Source organism: Idiotropiscis lumnitzeri, chromosome 19 (genome assembly GCF_059441095.1).
Source record: "Idiotropiscis lumnitzeri isolate Australia: NSW breed Sydney's pygmy pipehorse chromosome 19, RoL_Ilum_1.0, whole genome shotgun sequence".
NCBI classification, from domain to species: domain Eukaryota; kingdom Metazoa; phylum Chordata; class Actinopteri; order Syngnathiformes; family Syngnathidae; genus Idiotropiscis; species Idiotropiscis lumnitzeri.
Genome location: NC_142409.1, coordinates 11,251,438 through 11,270,653, shown reverse-complemented (window position 1 = coordinate 11,270,653; position 19,216 = coordinate 11,251,438). Strand labels below are relative to the sequence as shown.

Genomic DNA, 19,216 nt, shown 5'->3' with positions numbered 1-19,216 from the left:
CACCCAGTGGTCACAGATGGAAAATTAACCTACTTTTTTTAGGTTTTCTAAGGACATAAACACACACACACACACACCCACACAAAAACTTTCACACTCACAGGTAAGGCTGGAATTGTTGAAGTTAATCGTACTGTTCTCAGGTGTTTTATCTTGAGAGAGCGTCCCTGAGCTCTTCTCAACTGCCGTCAGTCAACTTGGGACCAGCGTTTTATTGCTACATCATAACCCCAAACGGTGCAAAATTACAACCAGTGTCAACTGTTCAACCCAATCCGCTGGGTCCAAACCCAACCTTGAGTGAAAGTAACCCAATCTTTTCAAAACCCTCCGCTTCCCAGCAGACAAAGAATCAACCCAATATCTTTTTTTTAGTGTGCATGATTTGTTTATTCGAATGTTCACGAGGTGACGTCTGGACACTCCCCACGACAACACAACGACGACGCGAGGACACGACCATACGAGAAGAGTCTGTGCAAAATAGTGCATTTGGTGGAGGACAAACACAGACTCAACATGCTGGACAACAACGACGCTCACTTTCTGGGAACATTTCCACGTTTCAAGGGTGGCGGAAACGAGGCGATGGTTGAAAACGAGGCGCTGCGAGGTAGAAAAAAGAGGAGGAGTAAGAGAGAGGAAAAAGATGACAAGAGAAGGAGAAATAAAAGGTGGAAGAACAGAACATGAGGAATGAGGAGAAGGGGAGGAAAATGAGCAAAGAGGAGGAGGAGGAGAACAAGTAGAACCTGGAGAAGAAGGGAGAGGAGAAGGAAAATGAGAAGGATGGCGAGGGGAGAACAAGGAGGAGAAAGAAGAAGGGAGAATGAGAGGAGAAGAGATGAGGAGGTAGAGATGGAATGAGGAAAAGGAGGATAAGCATGAAAACGATTAGTACAATAATGAGGAGATGGGGGAGAGGAGGAGAACAAGAAGAGAAAGAAAGAAGCGGAGACTCCACCTCGGTGCCATCCAAGCTTGAGACAAACATGCCGAGCTCAAACAACATGGAGGACGGCAAGATGGACACATGCTCGTCACAGAATGATGACATCGCCGTGCTCGGGTGACATCGCCGTGGGCGGGGCTAGCCAGTCAGCGCAGCACGTGGACGCCCTCCGCGACGAGGACATTGAGTCGGCTTTAAGGCGAGCGCCAGCCCGCCCCGCCCCCATCTTGAGGAACGACGACTTCCTGCGTTCTGGCTTAACAGTCGCTGGCCGTTTGGCACTTTGGGAGCATGCGAGGAAACCAAGGAGCCGTTGTTGTCTTCTGCCGTCGTCAGTCTTTTCAGTTCTTGAGGTTTGCTGGAGAGAGGAGGAGGAGGGAAAGGTCCTGCGAGTCCGGTCGGAAGGAGCTCAGGTCCAAACCTCCATGGGGACCATGGCCTCCTTGGAGCCGATGGGCGGGAGGAGATTCTGCTCGGCGAGGAACTGCAGAGGAAACTGCACCACAAAGCCGCGGATCTTCTTGAGCTCCTCCTGAGCTCGGGCCGGGTCGTCCCGGTCCAGGCTCGGCTTGCTCAGGTAGCCCTCCAGCTCCAGGATGTTGCGCACGTCGCTCGACGGGAGGCAGCGGAACACCTGCACGGGACACAACAATCGGATTTGTCATCGATAACGTTGCACTTCTGTAGCAGTGACTCACAAGTGCCCTCTAGTGGTATGGAAGGAAATCACTGAATGAAAAGTCACGCTCAAGTGGCTTCAACAACAACAAAAATAAACACTCACGCACACACGAGTACATCTTCTCGTTTTGAATTTTTTTAACGTTAGCTTCGAATGTTGCTAATTCCCAAATTTGGGATTTTTTTTTTTTTTACCTTTTGGTAAATGGTCGCGTTGCGAGAACAAGTGGTCATCCAGACCTCCTTGTAGAACTGATCGCTGATCGGGTCCGACACGTCGATGCTGGCGTCGGTGTGAGCGCCCAAAATCGTCCTGACAGACGGACAGAAGAGATGACATCATCACGTCACACATCACATGGTCAAACGATTCGAGATGCACGCAGGAAGTCCATCCATTCATTTTCTATCGTGCTGTCGTCATGGTGGGGCGGCGTAAAACTTGTGACTGGAGAGTAAAACCCGAAGTGACAATCGTTGGTGCGTCGAGAGTCCGCCTTACTTGAAGCACTCGATACGAAGCTGCAGCGCAAAGCGTCCCGCCCGGTACTCCAGCCCGTCCATGACCGACATCACCGTCTCCGAGTCCTCCACGATCACGGCCACCTCGCTGTCTCGCTTTCCCAGCATGCTGCGGTCGTTAATGTTGGCCGAGCCTTCAAGGCGCACGCCGGTTACTCGGGTCGGCCAGTACGGGGGCGCTGGCCGCGGCGGCGTTTTGCAAGTTTACCGATGATGACGGTGTTGTCGTCGGCAATGAGCATCTTGCTGTGCACGTAGATGAGCTCGGTGACCAGCTTGCCCTCCAGCCCGGCGTGCGTCCTCAGGCCCGCGATGGAGATGTAGTTGATCCACTGGTCGTCCACTGCGGGTCACACCGTCAACAAGTCAAAGAGACGAAAATATCAGTAGTCCCAGCAGTCCCAATTTGTGACTTCCTGTCATGTGACTTACTTTCTCTTTTGAGCTGTGAAATGATGGAGTGGTCGCCTCTGTTCATGGTCCTGCAAAGTAGACGCATTGTTGACAGACGTGTAGAAGTGTTGGCAAAATTTGCACACGGTGAGCGGGCACCACGGTTATGTAAGATTCCCCCCCCCCCTCCATACGTGGCGACTCTCACACGAATGTGAACTCATTTACACGCTCACTCAGTGACGCACACGCACACGCACGCACATGCACCCCCCTACCTGTAGTTAAAGTGCATGATGGCCTGTATGGCGCTTCCCCCCCCGGTGCTGATGTCTCCTTCAAATCCTGGCAGCAGAGGCGTGACCACGTACACGCGATACTTTTTACCTTCCCTAAAAGGAAAAAATAAATAAATCAGGCTCTTATTACACGATTACTATCGCCATTAAATCAATACAGTCATCGCTGTAAAAAGGAAAAGGCAAGAGAATAATGATCACGCAACACTTCCAATCTTGAAGCGACATAAATGCTGCACGGCTCCCGTAGAATGAGGGAGGAGTCAGACAGTTGCGCAATTACCATATAAGGACGTATGGTGTCGACGCCACCGCGACAAGGTGAAAGTGTGAGCATCACCTGTGCGCTTTGATGATTCGCTCGGCGATGGCGTCCCCGATCTTGTTGAAGACGTGTCTGTTGTCTGCACAGCTGATGAAGAATTGATTCTGGAAGGAAACACCTGCACGTCAGCAACCAACGCAAAACACCGCCACTTGCAACAAAAGTGAGCACACCCCGAAGTGAAACTGTCTAAATTGACAACTTGAAAAACTTTTGCACTGCCATGAGATACTTGTAGAATTCGTTACATGCAACACACACACACACACACACCTCGATGTAAATGAAATGCTGGCTTTTCTCGATGACCTGCACGTATGCGTTGTGGATGGACTCTTCGTGATATTTGATGCCAGCCGACCAGTCAGATGCCGAGCGAAGGATCTACGCAGACAGGAAGTCAATCCGACACACTTTTCACAAAAAGTACGTTTAAAAATCTCATTTCTGAAGGGACAAAGTCAAAATGGCGGCCAACCTGAACTTTGGTGTTGACGCATCCGGGGACTTGGTAACGCTGATGTCCGGCGGTGGTGTGCGACTTGGGCAGAAGGTACGGGAAGGACAACAAACGATATTTCGGCTTCACGATCTGCCGAGAAAAACCAAGCGTTTTCAATTTTACAGATTTAATTGAGTTTCGCAATTTTCCAAGCCGGCCGACCTTGGTGAAGTTCCATCGCTGTATGAAGTGTCGGGCCACGTCGCGCGCCGCTTTGCCGTGAACCACCGACGAGATGTCGTGCCAGGGCATCCTGGGTGTCACGTGACGGTCGATGAAATCTGCGACAGTAAAGATAGCGGGATTTAAAACACCCACATTGGTCAGCCTTGCAGTACGCTATCGTACTTTAAGCAACAGATGGAACACAAATGGTTCAGCAACATGCGAACACTCGGTCCTATTCTTTATCCTCGGCGAAGAATGATTATCAGTGTCGTGCCGATGAGCTAAGAGAGGAGCTGAGATGTTTACCATCGAAAGGTTTATCCAGTTCAATCCAGTCCTTGTGGACAAAGTTGCAGTAATCTTTGCCATGCCAGAAGCGCGTGTTCCCGCACAGGTCGTCTTCGGCCGACTGCGGGTTTTGCTCCGCCTCGCTTTCTGAAACAGACGTTCAATCAGCTGTCACGTGAGCGTGAGAGTTTTTTTGTTGCGTCTCCTAATACCTGTCAAGTCTCGGTCGAGTTCGTCGTCGCTGTCGGCGTGAGCCAGTCCATGTTTCTGCAGGTGGCGTTTGATGCTCATCTTGGCCCTCCTCATCCTACTCTGACCTTTGATCTTGGGTTGCACCACAATGTCGTCGGCCGAGAAGGCGGCGTTCCCGTAGCCGCCGCCATTGCCGTTGGCTTGGGCGACCACGTTGGCAGGGGTCGCCTCGGCCTTAAGCGGATACAATCACAAATGGAGTTCAATTGTAATAACAACGTACTAACATTGTAATAACACTACAGTATGTAATAATGACGTAAAAATAATGGCGTAGCAATGCAAGGCGACCTGCTGCGTTTGCGAGAAGGTGACACTCCCCACGTCGGCGAGTCTGTGTTCTCGGTCGTCCCAGCGACCGTACGCCAGATCGATCCCGCCCACGAAGGCCACCGATTGGTCGATGACCACGATCTTCTCGTGATGGGCCCACAGATACACGGCGGACGACACGTGGTCGGGGTGACGCATCACCTAGGCGACGACTGCAAGTGTTACAGGAGACACACACTCACATGCACGCACACACACACACACTCACCTTGATGTTGGGGTGAAGATGGCGTAGCGTCAGCTTGCTGTATCCCGAGTTGATGCCCAGCGCTAGCTCCACTTCCTTGTAGAGCATGACGTAGATGTGTACGCCTTGTAGCTGTTAGCAAAATGTCACAGCTGAGGTCACGACGCGGAATTCCCGCCCCCTGCTACCAAAGCCCGCCTCCCGCCACACTCACCGCTTTACGCCGCAGCAGGTGGTCCAAACGCCAGCGGTTGCCCTCCACGATGGGCCTCTTCAGGAAGATCTCTGGACTCAACCTGACGTGACACACGGAGTGAGGTGTTGCGCGCATGTGCGTGTGCGTGCGTGTGTGTGTAGTCGCCTCAGACAGTAACTGATCTGCTCAAACACAAATGTTCCACTTGAGGTGACCACCAAGTGAACTCCACGCACATGCAAACACACACACACGCACACACTTTAACTCACCACCAGTCCGTGATGAAGATTTCTTCTTTGGCCTCCTCGAGAGCGTTGGCCACATCTTCCATGTATGTCTTCCCATTCACGTACCTGAACACACACACACGCACGCACACGCACACGAGAATACAGAAACTAAACATTACTCGACAAAAACAGAAAAATGTCTGTTTGCAATATACTGAACGCTATAACATAGTTACCTGCACACACACGCACAAACGCGCACACACACATCTCACAGAGAGTATAGTGTTGCCCAGCAGGGGGACAGGTGACGGACAACAGAGGGTCACTTTCCCTCACTTTGTGTCGAGTTACGTTTGTGAAAAACATTCTCACACACACACACACACACACCCACACACGCACGCCGACACACGCAGACAAACGCACGTGCACGCACGCGAACGTGGTTGGCTTGACTGCACCGTTTAATTTTCTAGATGGAAGCTCTGGCTGCTTTTGACGCTTTCACAATGAAGGTAAAATGCAAATGAGGTGAATGACAGGCGGTTGCCGTGGTTACCATTTGGCGGGGATGTTTTCCTCCTGCCTGGCGAAGGAGCCGAAGCGATGGTCGGTGAGGAAAGCGCCCCCGTGCTTGTGCACGAAGCCCTCGATGGACTGTCCCCACCAGCGGGCATGCCGGTAGCTGCTGCACTTCAGCACTAGGCACCTGGATGGACACGCTAGATTGGTTGCTACCCAGCTTCATCTTTGTGTACTAGTACGCTCCTTCACTAGTCACTGCAGCGCATTAGTGTGTATATGCCAACTACATGTTACTACTGAGGCAAAACTGTGCACTAGTTGACATCTGCGTGCTACTAGTATAACAAGCAAAACGCTGTACATGGACCAGTAAAATTTTATGTCACTAGTACTACTATCATGCAGCTGGCAACTAGTAAAAAGTTTTCCCTATGAGTTGGGCCTAGTTGTGCTACTAGTGCAGCACAATAGTTTACTAGTGCGCAGAATTGGCTAGTGACTAGTTACAAAAAGGACACTAGTACATAGTACTAAAGCCTTTTCAGCATTATTCCTCATCCATGACAGGGAGGCTACTAGTGCATACCATAAGCCTATGAGTTGGGCCTAGCAGTGTTACTTGTAGTAAAGTTGTTTACTCGGAATGTTCAATTATGCACTCATAATATAGCAAGGAATGTGACTAGTTAGAGAACAACGAAGGTACTAGTGCAGAGCTTAACGTGACTCATAAAGGATATGGAAGGAATACTTTTTTAAAAAAAAAAATTTTATTGCGGGTGTTGGTGTGGCGTTGTTGACCTGGACAGGCTGTCGACGCGCACGCCATGCTGCGTCTCCGTATCCTTGGAGTCCATCTTGACGCTGAACTCCTTGTCGAACAGCATCACGAAGGAAATGACGCCCGAGTCGGGTTTCATGTACAGCAAAAACGAGTCCTTCACCACGAGCCACCTACACGGACGCATATTAACACATTACCACGAGACAAACAAAATGACAGCCAAAAAGTCCACCATTTGTGGTGCGCCATACGTACTGACCGTTTGGACCAGCGGTAACACATCTTGCTTTGACCGCAGCAGTTGAGTCCGGGGATCCGATGGCCGCCGGACCGCTTCAGAACCATTCCTTCTCTACGAGCACGCACACACGCGCAAAATCGAGTGTTGGAGAAATTGTGAGGGATCTATGAAATGTTCGGTTTTGGCCGATCAAATCACTTACAAGCCTTTTGGACCCAGATCGTGGATGAACGACAGCTGGCTGACTTCAATGAACTCCGTCTGACAGCAACAGGAAGTCCCAAGAGTTCAATGGAAATAACAACAAAAAAATACTTGATGATGAGTTCTACATAAACGCAAAGGTTAAACTTTTAATCAAACTAGTAAAGTGGCGGCTGCTTACCATGTCGTGGTAGTTGCGGTATGTCGGCATCTTGAGGAGCTTGTTGAGGTAATCTTCCAGTTGTTTCTGGAGAAAACGCAGCAGCGGAGCATCAGTGTTAGCTAGCTAGCTAGCTAGTTAGCTGTACAAGCTACTAGAGCAAATACTTGACTGGGAGAATGTGGTGCTGCTCTAAGTGTGAGTTAAATTATTAGTTGTTTGACATTCTGCAATTATCATGACATCAATGCTAATTTTAGTTAGCGCTAAGCTAGCGGACTGTTTGGATGAAAGGTTTAAGGTTCGCGAGGGCAACTCACAAACGTATAATTGGCTTTTGTTTAAGGTGGCAGTTTTTCATTACACTTGAACTCGGAGCGAGCCCCCTCCCTCCCCCCCAAGTGTCCAAACTTAAACGACGGACCTTTCGGCTGGACACTTGCTCCTCCCTGACCAGCTCGTCTCCTCCTCCTCGGGGCAGGTTGGGGATGTCTCGGCCCTCCCCCGTGGCCGTCTGCCTTCGGATGGTGTGACTGCACAAAAAAAAAAAAATCACAGCTCTAAGAACGGTAGATTTCAAAGTGGAATGATTTGATTCGGTTAGATTCAATGCAATAATTTTTTTTTTTTTTCGGTTTTCGTTACGCCGCTAAATGCCACGGACCTGCGCGAGGGCAGCGGCAGTTGGAGGACGGCCTTGTACGTCTTCAAGTCTCTGTGGAGATCCTGGAAGTGCTTCTCCTTCTTCTTCACCACCCACGTGAACTCGCCGTGCTTCATCTCGATCTTGTAGACCGCCGGCATGGACTGAAACATCACAAACACACACACACACACACACACATCAAAAACATATCGACAGAAGACACTCGGTCACATGACAGGACTCCATATCATGACGGTTGCGGTCCGTTTGGACTAATGTGACACCTTGCTGACGCTCCTCTGCTGGCTGACGTTGAAACGATCCTGAGCCGACGTGAAGCGTTCCACTTCCAGGATCTTGGCGGTGATGGGACGGGACAGGAAAGGCGATTTGCAGTCCTTAAAGCCCACCGTGTTGTACACGGCCAAGAAAGGCAACCCGTCCCCTGGAATTATAGCAGCACTGTACCAGATATCTGACGCCGCAACCCAAAACACACTTCCCGGAATCGGTCTACAAGAAGTACCTGGCTGTCCGGTGTCGTCGTGGTGAACTCCGCCGCCGCTGCCGCTGTCGCCTGTATCGAGCTCGCGGGCATCCAGCGTCTCCATGATGCCGCTCATGTCGCTAGCAACCAGTTGCAACGTGCTGGCGGTCGGCTGGGTTTGACCCAACATGGCTAACGCTTAGCTGGGAGCCCAAGGCTCACCTGGAGAGACAGGTATAGAGGTACATGTGAGGGCACACTTAGAATAAAACGTCAGTAAACCACAGTTAAGTGTATACCACTTTTTTTTTTTTAGAAGTCACTACAGTACGTCTCTGGTAAACATTGCTGGCTAACTGAATATAGCCTAGCACAGCTAGTTAGAACAAATTGTAATGACAAAACGGGTGGTTTTGAGAGAGGTAACATGGAAATGAGCCACTGCTGCTATTTCATTCGCTTTATTAAACAAACGAGGAACAAAATATGAGAATTAAAAAACACATTCATGGTTTAGCAGCCGGTAGCCTCAATTGAAACCGGTGGCTAATGCCATAGCCAGGAAGTCGGTACGTTCTCATCCGCCCACTTCCAAAGTTTCATTCCACTTGCAATACGTGAAGTTTGTTTCAAAGAGTCACGCCGTGCCGTGCCCAAATTCAGTCAGCAAACAATTTGTCTTGAAGAATAAAATACGTTCCAGACAGCGTTGACAGCACAGCGTTCAGCACTCACGTTAATTGGCCGCGCACGCACACACACACACGCACACACGCACACCCTCACACGCACACACACACTGAACTGAAGCTGCTACAGAAAGCATCATCATCAGTCTCATTGCGCTACCACTCACCCTCTCACACACACACACCCCCACATATACATCGGCATCCACTGACCTGAGGCAGCAACAGAAGAAAACCAATCCACATGCTCAACTCGTATACACCGCCTCCATTCTATAACGCAAGCCCGTGTGCACCCACACACACACACACACACACACACCCACACACACACACACACACACACGCCGACAGACAGTGTGTGAGGTGGTCTAGGGGACGAGTGCGGTATGCAGAGGACAGAAAACCCGACTGGGCAGGGAGGAGGCTCCATTGGCCCGCCAGGCTGTCTGGAGTCTGCCGGACAGCCAATGAGAAGCCAGCGGGGACAGATTGTGGTCAAGCTACCTGAGTGCGTGTGTGTGTGGGGGGGTGTGTGTGTGCGTGCACTTTGTGCCAAAGTCCATTTGTGCGTGTGCGTGTGTTCATAAATTCAGTGTCTCTTTCGCGCGTGAGCGTGTGTCAACTGGTGTGTGGTTGTGAATGTGTGTGTGTGAATATGGGCACGCACGTTATTTGTGTGTGTGTCTGTTCAGGTTCGTGTGTATATTGTAGTGTGTGTGCAAAGCGCGGCGCACAGGAGCGGTCGCCAACTTTTACTTCACGTAATACTTAACTATTTCCCACATAGGCGTCATGAGCTAGGTCTCACATGCACACACACTTACTCTCTCACCACACAACGATCATAAAATGGCTGTTCAGTCAGGAAGCCAACACAGATGAAAAAAAAAAAAAAACCCTGCTGAACAGAATGTATGCACAAAGAAACGTTGTTTACTTTTGGGTCGATGAAAATTCCGTTGACTGACGCGAACTCAAGTGAACTGGAGTAACACACTAACATTAAAATGTTGCAGATGTGAAAGGTTGATGTTGAGATGTGCGGGTGCGTCTATTGGCGAAGTGAAAGGTGACGGCATCATATCGTCATCATCAGGTGACGCTAATCTGATGCCGAGACAATGCGAGCGTCAAACAAAACAAACCAGTCGCACAAGCGCGACATTGACGACCGTAAGTGATACAAATGTCAGGAATTCGGCGGACGAACCCCGAAAAGAGCAAAACGTCTAATTCCTGGATTTGTGCATCACGCCGGGCGGATTATTGTCATTGTGTCCCATGACCCGTGTTTTGATTTCATTAACGTTCGACAGCCAAATCAAGACGCGCCGCTTGGCCAGGCATCATTTCGGTAATGTGGCAAAAGTCGCGACCGGAATTTCACGCTAAACACGTTAGGTCAGCGGTTCACTGTTCGTCGCGAGCGGAGACTCATTCGCAGGATTCTTCAGCCAGTTGACATGAGACTTAAAGATACAATAGTTTTTTTTTTTTAGACGCCTTGACAACATTGTAGCATCTGATTATGAATTTTCCCGGCGAGCTCACACACAGGTGGAACTTTGTTAACAACAATAACAACATGGAAGAGCAATGCCAACGTAAATTGCTTCCATTAACGATTCAAAAGGCTAATGTCGGCTACTTCCTGTCCATTATATTGACAGCTGTGATGATTATTGATTAAAGGCTGGACCTCTCACACCCACACACACGCACACGCACAGTGACCTTGGGCACTAAGTGTACAGTGTGTTGACCACTTGAAATGCACGCTTACACACCCACAAAGTCAATCAAGCGCTTACACACACGCACATGCATAAAAACAGACTCAAAGACAAACACACGTACAAAGACCCACACAAACATGCTTGATGGACACGCGCGCACACACGTACATAAAAACCACACGTACACGCCCACGTGTACAACCTACCTGCACATAACAAAAGCAGCACCAAACCTTTAAGTCAACGTTCATTCAGGAGGACGAACGGCAGTGGAAGAGCAGGTCTCTCTCTTTCTCACACGCACACTCACCTATGCACACACACACACACATACACGCCCCCACACGCGAGCGCTCGCACACACTTTCCCCACACTTCCTGTCTTTCGACACAAAAAAAAACAAGAGGAGCTCGTCAAAAAGCCAAGCGAGACAATAGTGTCATTTAAAAAAAGATAAATGCACTGGAGGCAGCCTGGGGATGTAAGACGTGTAAAAGTAGAGAAATGGCGCCACTCATTTCTTTGGTGTCCAAGTTCATAACTTTGATCACTGATTCAAGCAAAAAATGCGTTGGATGAGTACTTTTATATCAACCTGACAGCTACAACTCCCATGATGCACTTGGGGAACGTCTTTGCTTCATTTTGGGGCACGTGTGCTGGATGTGGGGTTACTATGGCGATGCCTCGCACCATTCCCTGCCGCTCGGTCTCCATGGCGATGGCATCTCGGTAATGTAGTTTCTAGGTAATGTCATTTCTGGGAAACTCTGTTTTCACAATTAGAAACCCTGAAAAACATTATTTAAAACCCTTAAGCCACCTCATGTCACTTCAAGTCCGTTCCAATACTTTTGCTCACTTGAAGAGCAGGTGGTCCTCTGTCCGTGGTTGTTGAACACCTCAACTTTTGCCTCCTATTCATCTCTTGACTTGACACCCAAATGTCATCGGGCACCCAACAAAAACAAAAGGAAGTGATTGACCTTTGCCGTTCCAATACTTTTGGAGGGGTCTGTACATCAAGGTGCATTGTGGGATAAATCGCAGGCACGAGTGCATAGGGGCTAACCTAAACAATTCCTACAACACGAGAAAATGGCCAAGTCATCCCAACACAGACATGACGAATTAAAAAAAATTGAGTGTCCATTTCCAGTTAAGAAGAGGAAGTGCGGTGGGGAAAAAAAACGGAAGCTGATCACGTGCTTCTCATCCAATAGAGACCCCCCCCAACACAACACACACAACGCCCACCCCGGAAGCGCAGGCTCCAGGTTGATGCTCGTGCACGTTGATTGATTAATGCGCGCGCACAAAAGCAAACTTTGGCAAAATCATACCCATGCGTGACGACCACACACACACACACACACACGCATACAATGAAAACACGCACACGTACGCACGCACACAACCCGGAAGCAGGAGCGTCAGCGTGCGTCTTACCTCCTCCAGATGAGAAGCGAGCAACTGCTTGAGTGAGCCACAGAGCGAGACCAAAAGACGTGAAGACGACGCCTCACTCACGAGATGCGCCACAACAGCACCCCCTGTCCCTTCAAAATAAAAGCAAAAGCGCGGAAACACCACACCATTGTCGGCGTCTGGTTTTATTTTGAAAGCACAACAAGTGGGCCAGCCCGCAATGGCATTTTTCATTCGTTGTAATGCAAAACGCAATACCGAATTGATCTATTAAAAAAATAATAAACCCAGAAAAAAACATTTTTGTGCACCAGCCTTTTATTTTGAAAACGGACAGATGAGCGTGGGAAATTGCTTAGATAGACGTGAAACGTAATAAAATATTTCTATTTTTTTATTAATTCAGTAATGAGACGATTTAATACAAAATGTTTTTTTTAGTTTTTTGGTAAGTAATTCTCATGATTTCCAGCCATTGTTTATAATTCAAATATATTTTTCATTCTTTTTATTATTTCAATCAGTCTATCCATTATTCAGATTGGATGAATGAACAGAAAATGTCAAATGAATACATTTGAATTAATCAATTTTAGCAGTAGAAACTAGAGAAATTAATGCAAAAACTTTATTGATAAAGAATTACAGGAGAGTTGACAGCCAAACTGGTACATTTTCTGCTTTAATTTTGAGCCAATTGTTTTAGTAACAGGAAGTTGTATTGTTTTTTTTAATTGTTTACAATTCATTTTTGACTATCAAAATCAAACCAAAGATTCTAAAGTGATGTCAGGAATTACAAATTTGAAAAAAGAAAAAAAAAACACTGTCACGATTCAAAAAGCAGTTGCATTTTCACACACGTTCCATATGGCCCATATTTTTTGTGTCACATTAATTCTAACGCATACAAACATAAATTAATTTCTGGCCAAACTAAAAAGTCACTTTTAAAATAAAACCATCCAAATACCTGAAATAAGTCATCAGCTGTGCGGTGTGCTTTCCGACGACGTTTGTCTGCCTTTTTCTGACACCTCCCTGAAAGCAAACAGGTGTCGTGTACCTACGTCGCTTTGGGGCACACGTCACACGCAAAGCGCACGCGCAGGCGGGGCAACAGGAACCGCATTCCGAAGCAGCTCAACATTCCGGATCCCGCTGCACGGGAAACGAGAGGTCTGCGGCGCGTCGTCGATATTGCTACAATGCTTCCGTGGCTTTTTGGATGCTGAAAACAATTTCATGGGCGGTAAAAGCACACTTGAACAAAAGTCCGTAGAAATAAAAATCCATTTATTGCATCATAAGGCCAAGAAAAATAATGTCACCGGCAGAGTGAAGCGTGTAACCAAGTGAAGTCAAAATATTACATATAAGATACATTCAAGCAGTGCATAGAGTCACCCAGGAGACGATAAATAAAGTCCCATAGGTGTGTAACATCAGAGCGGTAGTCTGCGCTGAGAGGTCCGAAAGAAAAGGAAGTAACATAAGGTAGATGTGAAACATGTTCCCATTGGGACCGGCTTGTAAACATCACGAAAAGTAAGACACACACGCGACCCATGTGTGATGAAGACACGTTTTCGCTCAGTTCCTGTCAATTTGGCTCCACCGTTTGGTTGAAGTGACGTTTGCCATCCAGATACAACATGGACTCTGCGGGACAAACAACACACACGCGCAAAATGAAAGGGCAGAACAAATGTTTTTTGTTTCAGTCGTTCAATTGAAAAAGTGACGCTCATTTATGATCCAGATTCATTAAACACATTGGAAAATATTTTGCAGAATACCAGTTCCAACCTAATTTCAATTTATGTAAAATTCTAATTAGGGCTAGGGCGGAAAAGTCGACCATAATTTTTTTTTTTTTATTGTTACAGCATCCTCACACATTTCCAGTAGCTGTTATGCTTGCAGTGGAGTCAACACGTTCTAGTAGCACCCTCTATTGGTGAAAAGTGGATACTGCAGGCAAGCGCTGACAATTCAGTTGAACCCAGTCGCCGTGAACAGCAAAATGTTAGGCGCAGTTTTACACCCACCGATAGACGACAGGTTGGCATACATCGGCACATAACATAAGAAATCCTGCCTGCCGTTCAATATCATAATTTAAACTTCTCATTTTTTAAACTGAACTATTGAAATCTTTTCACTTTAGGGCGCGCATGCTCACCTCCATAGGTCTGCGGGACGATGTTGGGGACGTCGCGGTCGGACACAAAGGTGAAGTGGAAGACGTTGGTGGTGTTGTGCTGGCGGGTCAGCGGGTCAAAGACTTCGCTGTGAACTCGGACCTGGATGTGTTTGCCCTCCGTGTAACACACCTGAAAAGCGCAACATATTCCCCCAAGTGTCATATCGTTGCTTCGTCACGGCTATTGTTGCTTTTTTTTCCTGACCTGTGACGAGAGCAGCAGCAAGGATCCGATCTCCACGGGCTTCTGGAAGAGAATATCGTCAACGGCCACCAGACTGGGTCGACACCCCCTGTTGTAGAGTACGGACGCCCGCCCCGCCCCCGACTCGTTCGTTAGTGTCACAATGCACGTGTGTTCTTTGTGTAATTTATTCTGACGTCACACTGACCCGAAGGAGCAAGCGTTGGCCCAACCCAGCTCGTACGCCTTCCTCATCAGGAAGCCTCCGAAAATCCGGTTGAAGATGTTCCTTTCCTGACACACACACGGTCAATATCGTTAGTCGAAGGCATTTTAATGAAATATTTCCTTGGTGTGTTCACCTGCGGGTGGCAGATCTCCAATCCTTTCAGTTTGGAGTCTTCCATCCAAACCGAGTTGGGCGGCAACACTCGACTGCGGAAGCTCACCGTCCTTCACGAAAAAAGTAACAAAAAAAAAAAAAGGTTTTATTTTACAATCAACACATGAATTCGCGTGGCGTCCTCTTACTTGGTGTCCAGCGTGTTGAGGAAGAGCCCATGAACGATCTTCCGCTCCTCGGCCGTGGGCGCCACTTTCAGGAGCGACGCGGTGCTCAGCTCCACCCGACGGGTTTTGTTCGCTAAAGAGCATGCGCACAAATAGATAAAAATGGCGCTCACGTGTCGCAACTCGGGTCTTACGCGAAACGTGTCGTCTCCTACCTTCTCCCTGCCTGAAGAGTTCCTCCTCTTCTGGACCTTCGGGACTCAGAGGATTTACAAAAGCCGCTCTGGAAACAACGCAGACAACAAAAGTGGTCAATGCGGTTCGGTGGACTTCCTCATGTCGACTGCGTCCCACCTCTTGTTCTCTGGATCGCGAGCCACCATCACAAACGTGGCGTCCAGAACCGGCGAATACGCTCCATTGTGATACTAAAACAACAACAAAGACCGCACCACATTGAATTCCTCGTGGGTGAGCGCCACCTGTCAATCAAAGTGTGTGTGACATCACACCTGCGTCATGTGCATCTTGGCTTCAATGGAGGTCTTGCCCACCCAGGTCACGTGACCCGTGAACTTGATGTCGCAATCAGGATAGATCACCTGCTGCCGCATGTCTGCAAAGGCCAGCGTTCTTGCGTCACCATGACAACCAACTCAGTCCTTACAAGGGCTAACATTGCACCTGTGCGCTCTTTCGACTGACTCGTAAAGACAATTCGGCGCACTAGTAGGAATACATTGCGGAGCACTAGTAGACACGAATGGACAACTCAAGCATACTAGTAGAACAGAATTTCACGATGTTATGTTCATAATGTTACTAGTGACAACATACTAGGACATGGACCTGAAGATGCTTCCAGAAGTTTCCGTGTGTGAATCTTACCTATTTTATCGACCAGGGCGGTGACGATAGACAACGGCGACCTCTTCAGGGCCGGATTGTAAGTGTGTGAGTATGAAATGAGCACTGAAGAAGCAGAGAAGACGTCGACATGATCAGCTGGCAATCTATCAACAAGTCTTTGAGTAAACGCCAAAATCTAATCTGCATCAAGCGGATACCTGCCAAACTATCCAAGTCCTCCAGGATGCGTCCAAACCTGACAAAGACAAAAAGCGGGCCAAGACGTGAGCGCGGCGTCCGCCGATGTGGCGGTTGGCGTGCGGCGCCGCTACCTGACGGTGTTGTGGAAGGTGAGGTATTTCTCTCGCAGCTGCGGCTCAGAGCCCAGAGGAAGGTGCACCTCCAGCAGGCTCTCCTTCATGCTCTTGGCCGGAAGTTCGCTCTGGGACCGGGCCAACATGGACGACAGTGACACGCGTTCCGACATGGCCTGCTGGTGGTCGCTGCGCATGAAACATACACTCATGACTTCAATCAACAGGAAGTAAAAGAAGGCGGTATAAGACAGACAGAAGGATATACTGGTCATTAAAATGTCTGAACTCATCAGTGCGGCACTAATATTAGTCATTCTATGCAGAGGATAAAGAATATATGACTGAGTACTCAAACATGACAATCCATTGCTTTTAGGATTGTAGCACCGTAACACAAATCAAAAGTATGGACTGTCACTTTGTGAACAAGTCACACACAAGATGGCGTCAACAAAATAACAGGAAATGTGTGAAACCCTCAATATGAATTAATATGCCGCGGATGATCGCATACCTCCAGTTCGTGGAAGCTCCCACGATTTCTCTCAGCCTGTTTCGTACTGGAACACATCCAATCACAGATCATTATCATATTCTGACGCTCATATTAAATAAATACAGCGCTGACATTTTGGAAATATTTTATTCTCTTGTCATGGAGCAACACTGAAGAAATTAGACTTTGCTACAGTATAGAGTAGCCAGTGCATAGATTGAATTGAAAAAAAATCTTTGCACTGCAGGCAACAAAAGTGAGAACTTAGGGGTGTGCTCACTTTTGCTGCTAGCGGATAGACAGTACGTATCAAATGTAGACTGTTCAACAAGTTGTGCACTGACTACTTTACATTGAAGCAGAGTATTAGTTGTTTCCTCAGCGAAGAGTCGAAAGCGAGAGAAAGGATACTAAAAGGAGAAAGGCCATACGGGCAAAGTTAACAGGCGAGACCGATCCCAGTGCACAGGAAGTGTTTAGCCGCGCTGCGGAAGGAACAGGAAGTCATGTCCGTGAGAGACGTGGATGGAGGCAGGCATGGGAGAAGCCAAACGGCCAGGAGACATGCCGCAGAGGATAAACGTGCTACGCTATTAGTACTAATCAGGGCTGGGCGATATGGTGTGATTGCCTGTTTTGGCCACCTGGGGGCAGTATTAGGCAAGGCACATGGAAATAGTGTTCATTGAGACTTCTCAAGTTCTCTCCGCTCATCAGTAGGGCATTAATATTCAGTGTTCTTCGCAGAGGATAAAGAATAAATGACTGAGCCGTGTTTTGTTGCTTGTCTACATGTTTCATTTTGTTTTATGCTTAGTTTGACAATCAATTTCAACGAGAAGTGGCATTAAACAGTTTTTGGAAGAACAGTTCACTATCGCCCAGCCCTAGCACTGCTAGTGTTGTTGTTGCTGTCATTATTATTAAGCATTAGATTACCAACACACCATTTGACACGTGCAACAGAGGATTTCCTGTGGAGAAACAAAACACATCAGACACCTCCTGAGCTACAAGAGGCCAACATCTGTGACGCCAGACCAGCAAACGGATTCTTTCAGTGTAATCGCACATTTGGAGTCAATTTGTGTTCAAGGTGAAGATGACGATGGCGATGTAGAGGCTTGAGTCTAACCTTCGGCCATGTCAGGCGCTCTTCCTTTCTTCACCGCCGAGCACAGAAATCTTCTGCTGGTCAAGGTTGCGGAAGGTCGCAGACATGACATCAACCTGGACACATGCACACATGATCTATATGAACAATTTATTTTTTTTCTCTCTGCATGGCATCTACTATAACAAACGATGTAGAGCAATCATAGTCATCATCTTGACATATTTGCTGTGTTTTAGTAAAAGGGAAAATTATACTTATACCACTGGAATTGGCTTCACGAGATCTGTCTAATAATGCTGGTTTCATGTCATTTGAAATTTACGCACACGTGACACATGAAGCACCAGATTTGTATTCAATTTGCCTTGACAACCATGCAGACGTCAAGAATCATTCCCAGTAATTTTCCCGAGTAAGTCCGTTGCAGACACACCCTGCCTGCCTCGCCGAGTGAGGGTGGCTCTCCACCCTCCTGCCAAGACCAAACCAAAGCCGAACACACGAATTTCTGTTTCTTTTTCCACTTGTGGTGGCCCCGTGCCAAAAACATCCTGGGAAGCTGCTAAACGTCAACGCGCGGAATGAATAAAACAAACCTCTGAGAGAACATCGCGCCGTGAACGATAAACAAAAAGAAACAAAAGAAGGAATCACGTTTTCCTCTTCTCGGTCCGACAGAACGATGAGGACCCGGAGAATCGGGCAGACGGGCACTTCCGCGTTAGGGGATTAGCTACGCCCACTAGGTGATGACGCATTAAAATGTAGACGGATTTGTTTGTGCCACGTTTTACCAAAGTTGTCCAGAAGAGGGCGCCAAAGAAGATGGCAAATGCCCTGGAGTCTGGAAAAATACGACATAGGGTCATCTTTCGCAAACACGATAAATTGCGACTCGTTTAATCCGACCCCACGATATTGTGAATTTATTTAAGTAAATCTGACCATTTTTTTCACGAGTTACTCAATTAACACACATTTGCAGAATTAGCCATAGCTAAACATGTACTTTACTACTTAATTTAGTGCTTTACAAATCGATGTCTCCATTAAATTCTCCTGTTGCATCTTGTCTGCACAAACAAGTAAATGTCAGTGTTGTGTATTGTCTACAACAGTTTACAGTAGACCTGCTGTGTCTCCGGAGAAGCCATAAAACAAATTAATCTCTTGTTTTAGCCACTATGTAACTGTAATAAAATCAGTTTATGATATAATTATACTATTTTTTCCTCTGTAAAAAAATGATAAGAGTATGATAAAAGGTGAAGCACACAATTAATTGTTTTATTAATATAG

General features: G+C 47.6%; 2 protein-coding genes across 5 annotated transcripts; both read right to left on the bottom strand.

The window, feature by feature from the left end:
* Positions 1–371: 371 nt before the first annotated feature.
* LOC148318541 (phospholipase D1-like) lies at positions 372–13,399 on the bottom strand. Of its 3 annotated transcripts, XM_088282953.1 has the most exons (27): positions 13,212–13,399; positions 12,260–12,369; positions 8,421–8,603; positions 8,179–8,339; positions 7,913–8,055; positions 7,673–7,781; positions 7,270–7,335; positions 7,087–7,145; positions 6,903–6,995; positions 6,661–6,813; positions 5,894–6,043; positions 5,371–5,454; positions 5,117–5,198; positions 4,924–5,034; positions 4,674–4,856; positions 4,343–4,556; positions 4,149–4,277; positions 3,837–3,955; positions 3,651–3,764; positions 3,446–3,556; positions 3,188–3,276; positions 2,827–2,940; positions 2,588–2,637; positions 2,364–2,498; positions 2,136–2,289; positions 1,829–1,946; positions 372–1,586 (listed from the first exon to the last, which is right to left on the bottom strand). In XM_088282953.1, the coding sequence occupies exons 3-27, from the start codon at positions 8,569–8,571 to the stop codon at positions 1,362–1,364; spliced, it is 3,117 nt and encodes a 1,038-aa protein (XP_088139079.1). In that variant the 5' UTR covers positions 8,572–8,603; positions 12,260–12,369; positions 13,212–13,399; the 3' UTR covers positions 372–1,361. The 3 variants fall into 3 exon arrangements, with proteins under 3 accessions (XP_088139079.1, XP_088139080.1, XP_088139081.1); XM_088282954.1 differs by lacking the exons at positions 12,260–12,369; positions 13,212–13,399 and adding an exon at positions 11,016–11,268; XM_088282955.1 differs by lacking the exons at positions 12,260–12,369; positions 13,212–13,399 and adding an exon at positions 9,284–9,521.
* Positions 13,400–13,512: 113 nt separating this feature from the next.
* Positions 13,513–18,652, bottom strand: acot9.1 (acyl-CoA thioesterase 9, tandem duplicate 1). 2 transcript variants are annotated; one of them, XM_088282956.1, is made up of 16 exons: positions 18,514–18,652; positions 17,936–18,030; positions 17,748–17,774; positions 16,819–16,864; positions 16,320–16,490; positions 16,206–16,243; positions 16,027–16,110; positions 15,651–15,754; positions 15,493–15,566; positions 15,354–15,421; positions 15,160–15,271; positions 14,991–15,081; positions 14,837–14,922; positions 14,650–14,737; positions 14,424–14,574; positions 13,513–13,900 (listed from the first exon to the last, which is right to left on the bottom strand). In XM_088282956.1, the coding sequence occupies exons 1-16, from the start codon at positions 18,525–18,527 to the stop codon at positions 13,842–13,844; spliced, it is 1,308 nt and encodes a 435-aa protein (XP_088139082.1). In that variant the 5' UTR covers positions 18,528–18,652; the 3' UTR covers positions 13,513–13,841. The 2 variants fall into 2 exon arrangements, with proteins under 2 accessions (XP_088139082.1, XP_088139083.1); XM_088282957.1 differs by lacking the exon at positions 17,748–17,774.
* Positions 18,653–19,216: the final 564 nt, after the last annotated feature.

Excerpts from the sequence above, each read along its gene's own strand:
- LOC148318541 (XM_088282953.1), bottom strand. The coding sequence starts at position 8,571 with ATGTTGGGTCAAACCCAGCCGACCGCCAGCACGTTGCAACTGGTTGCT. Across the intron at positions 4,278-4,342 it reads ACTCGACCGAGACTTGACAG|AAAGCGAGGCGGAGCAAAAC; the intron begins GTATTAGGAGAC and ends CGTCTGTTTCAG. Across the intron at positions 3,765-3,836 it reads AGCGATGGAACTTCACCAAG|ATCGTGAAGCCGAAATATCG; the intron begins GTCGGCCGGCTT and ends TTTTCTCGGCAG.
- acot9.1 (XM_088282956.1), bottom strand. Across the intron at positions 16,111-16,205 it reads GGACTTGGATAGTTTGGCAG|TGCTCATTTCATACTCACAC; the intron begins GTATCCGCTTGA and ends CTGCTTCTTCAG. Across the intron at positions 15,422-15,492 it reads CGCGATCCAGAGAACAAGAG|AGCGGCTTTTGTAAATCCTC; the intron begins GTGGGACGCAGT and ends CGTTGTTTCCAG.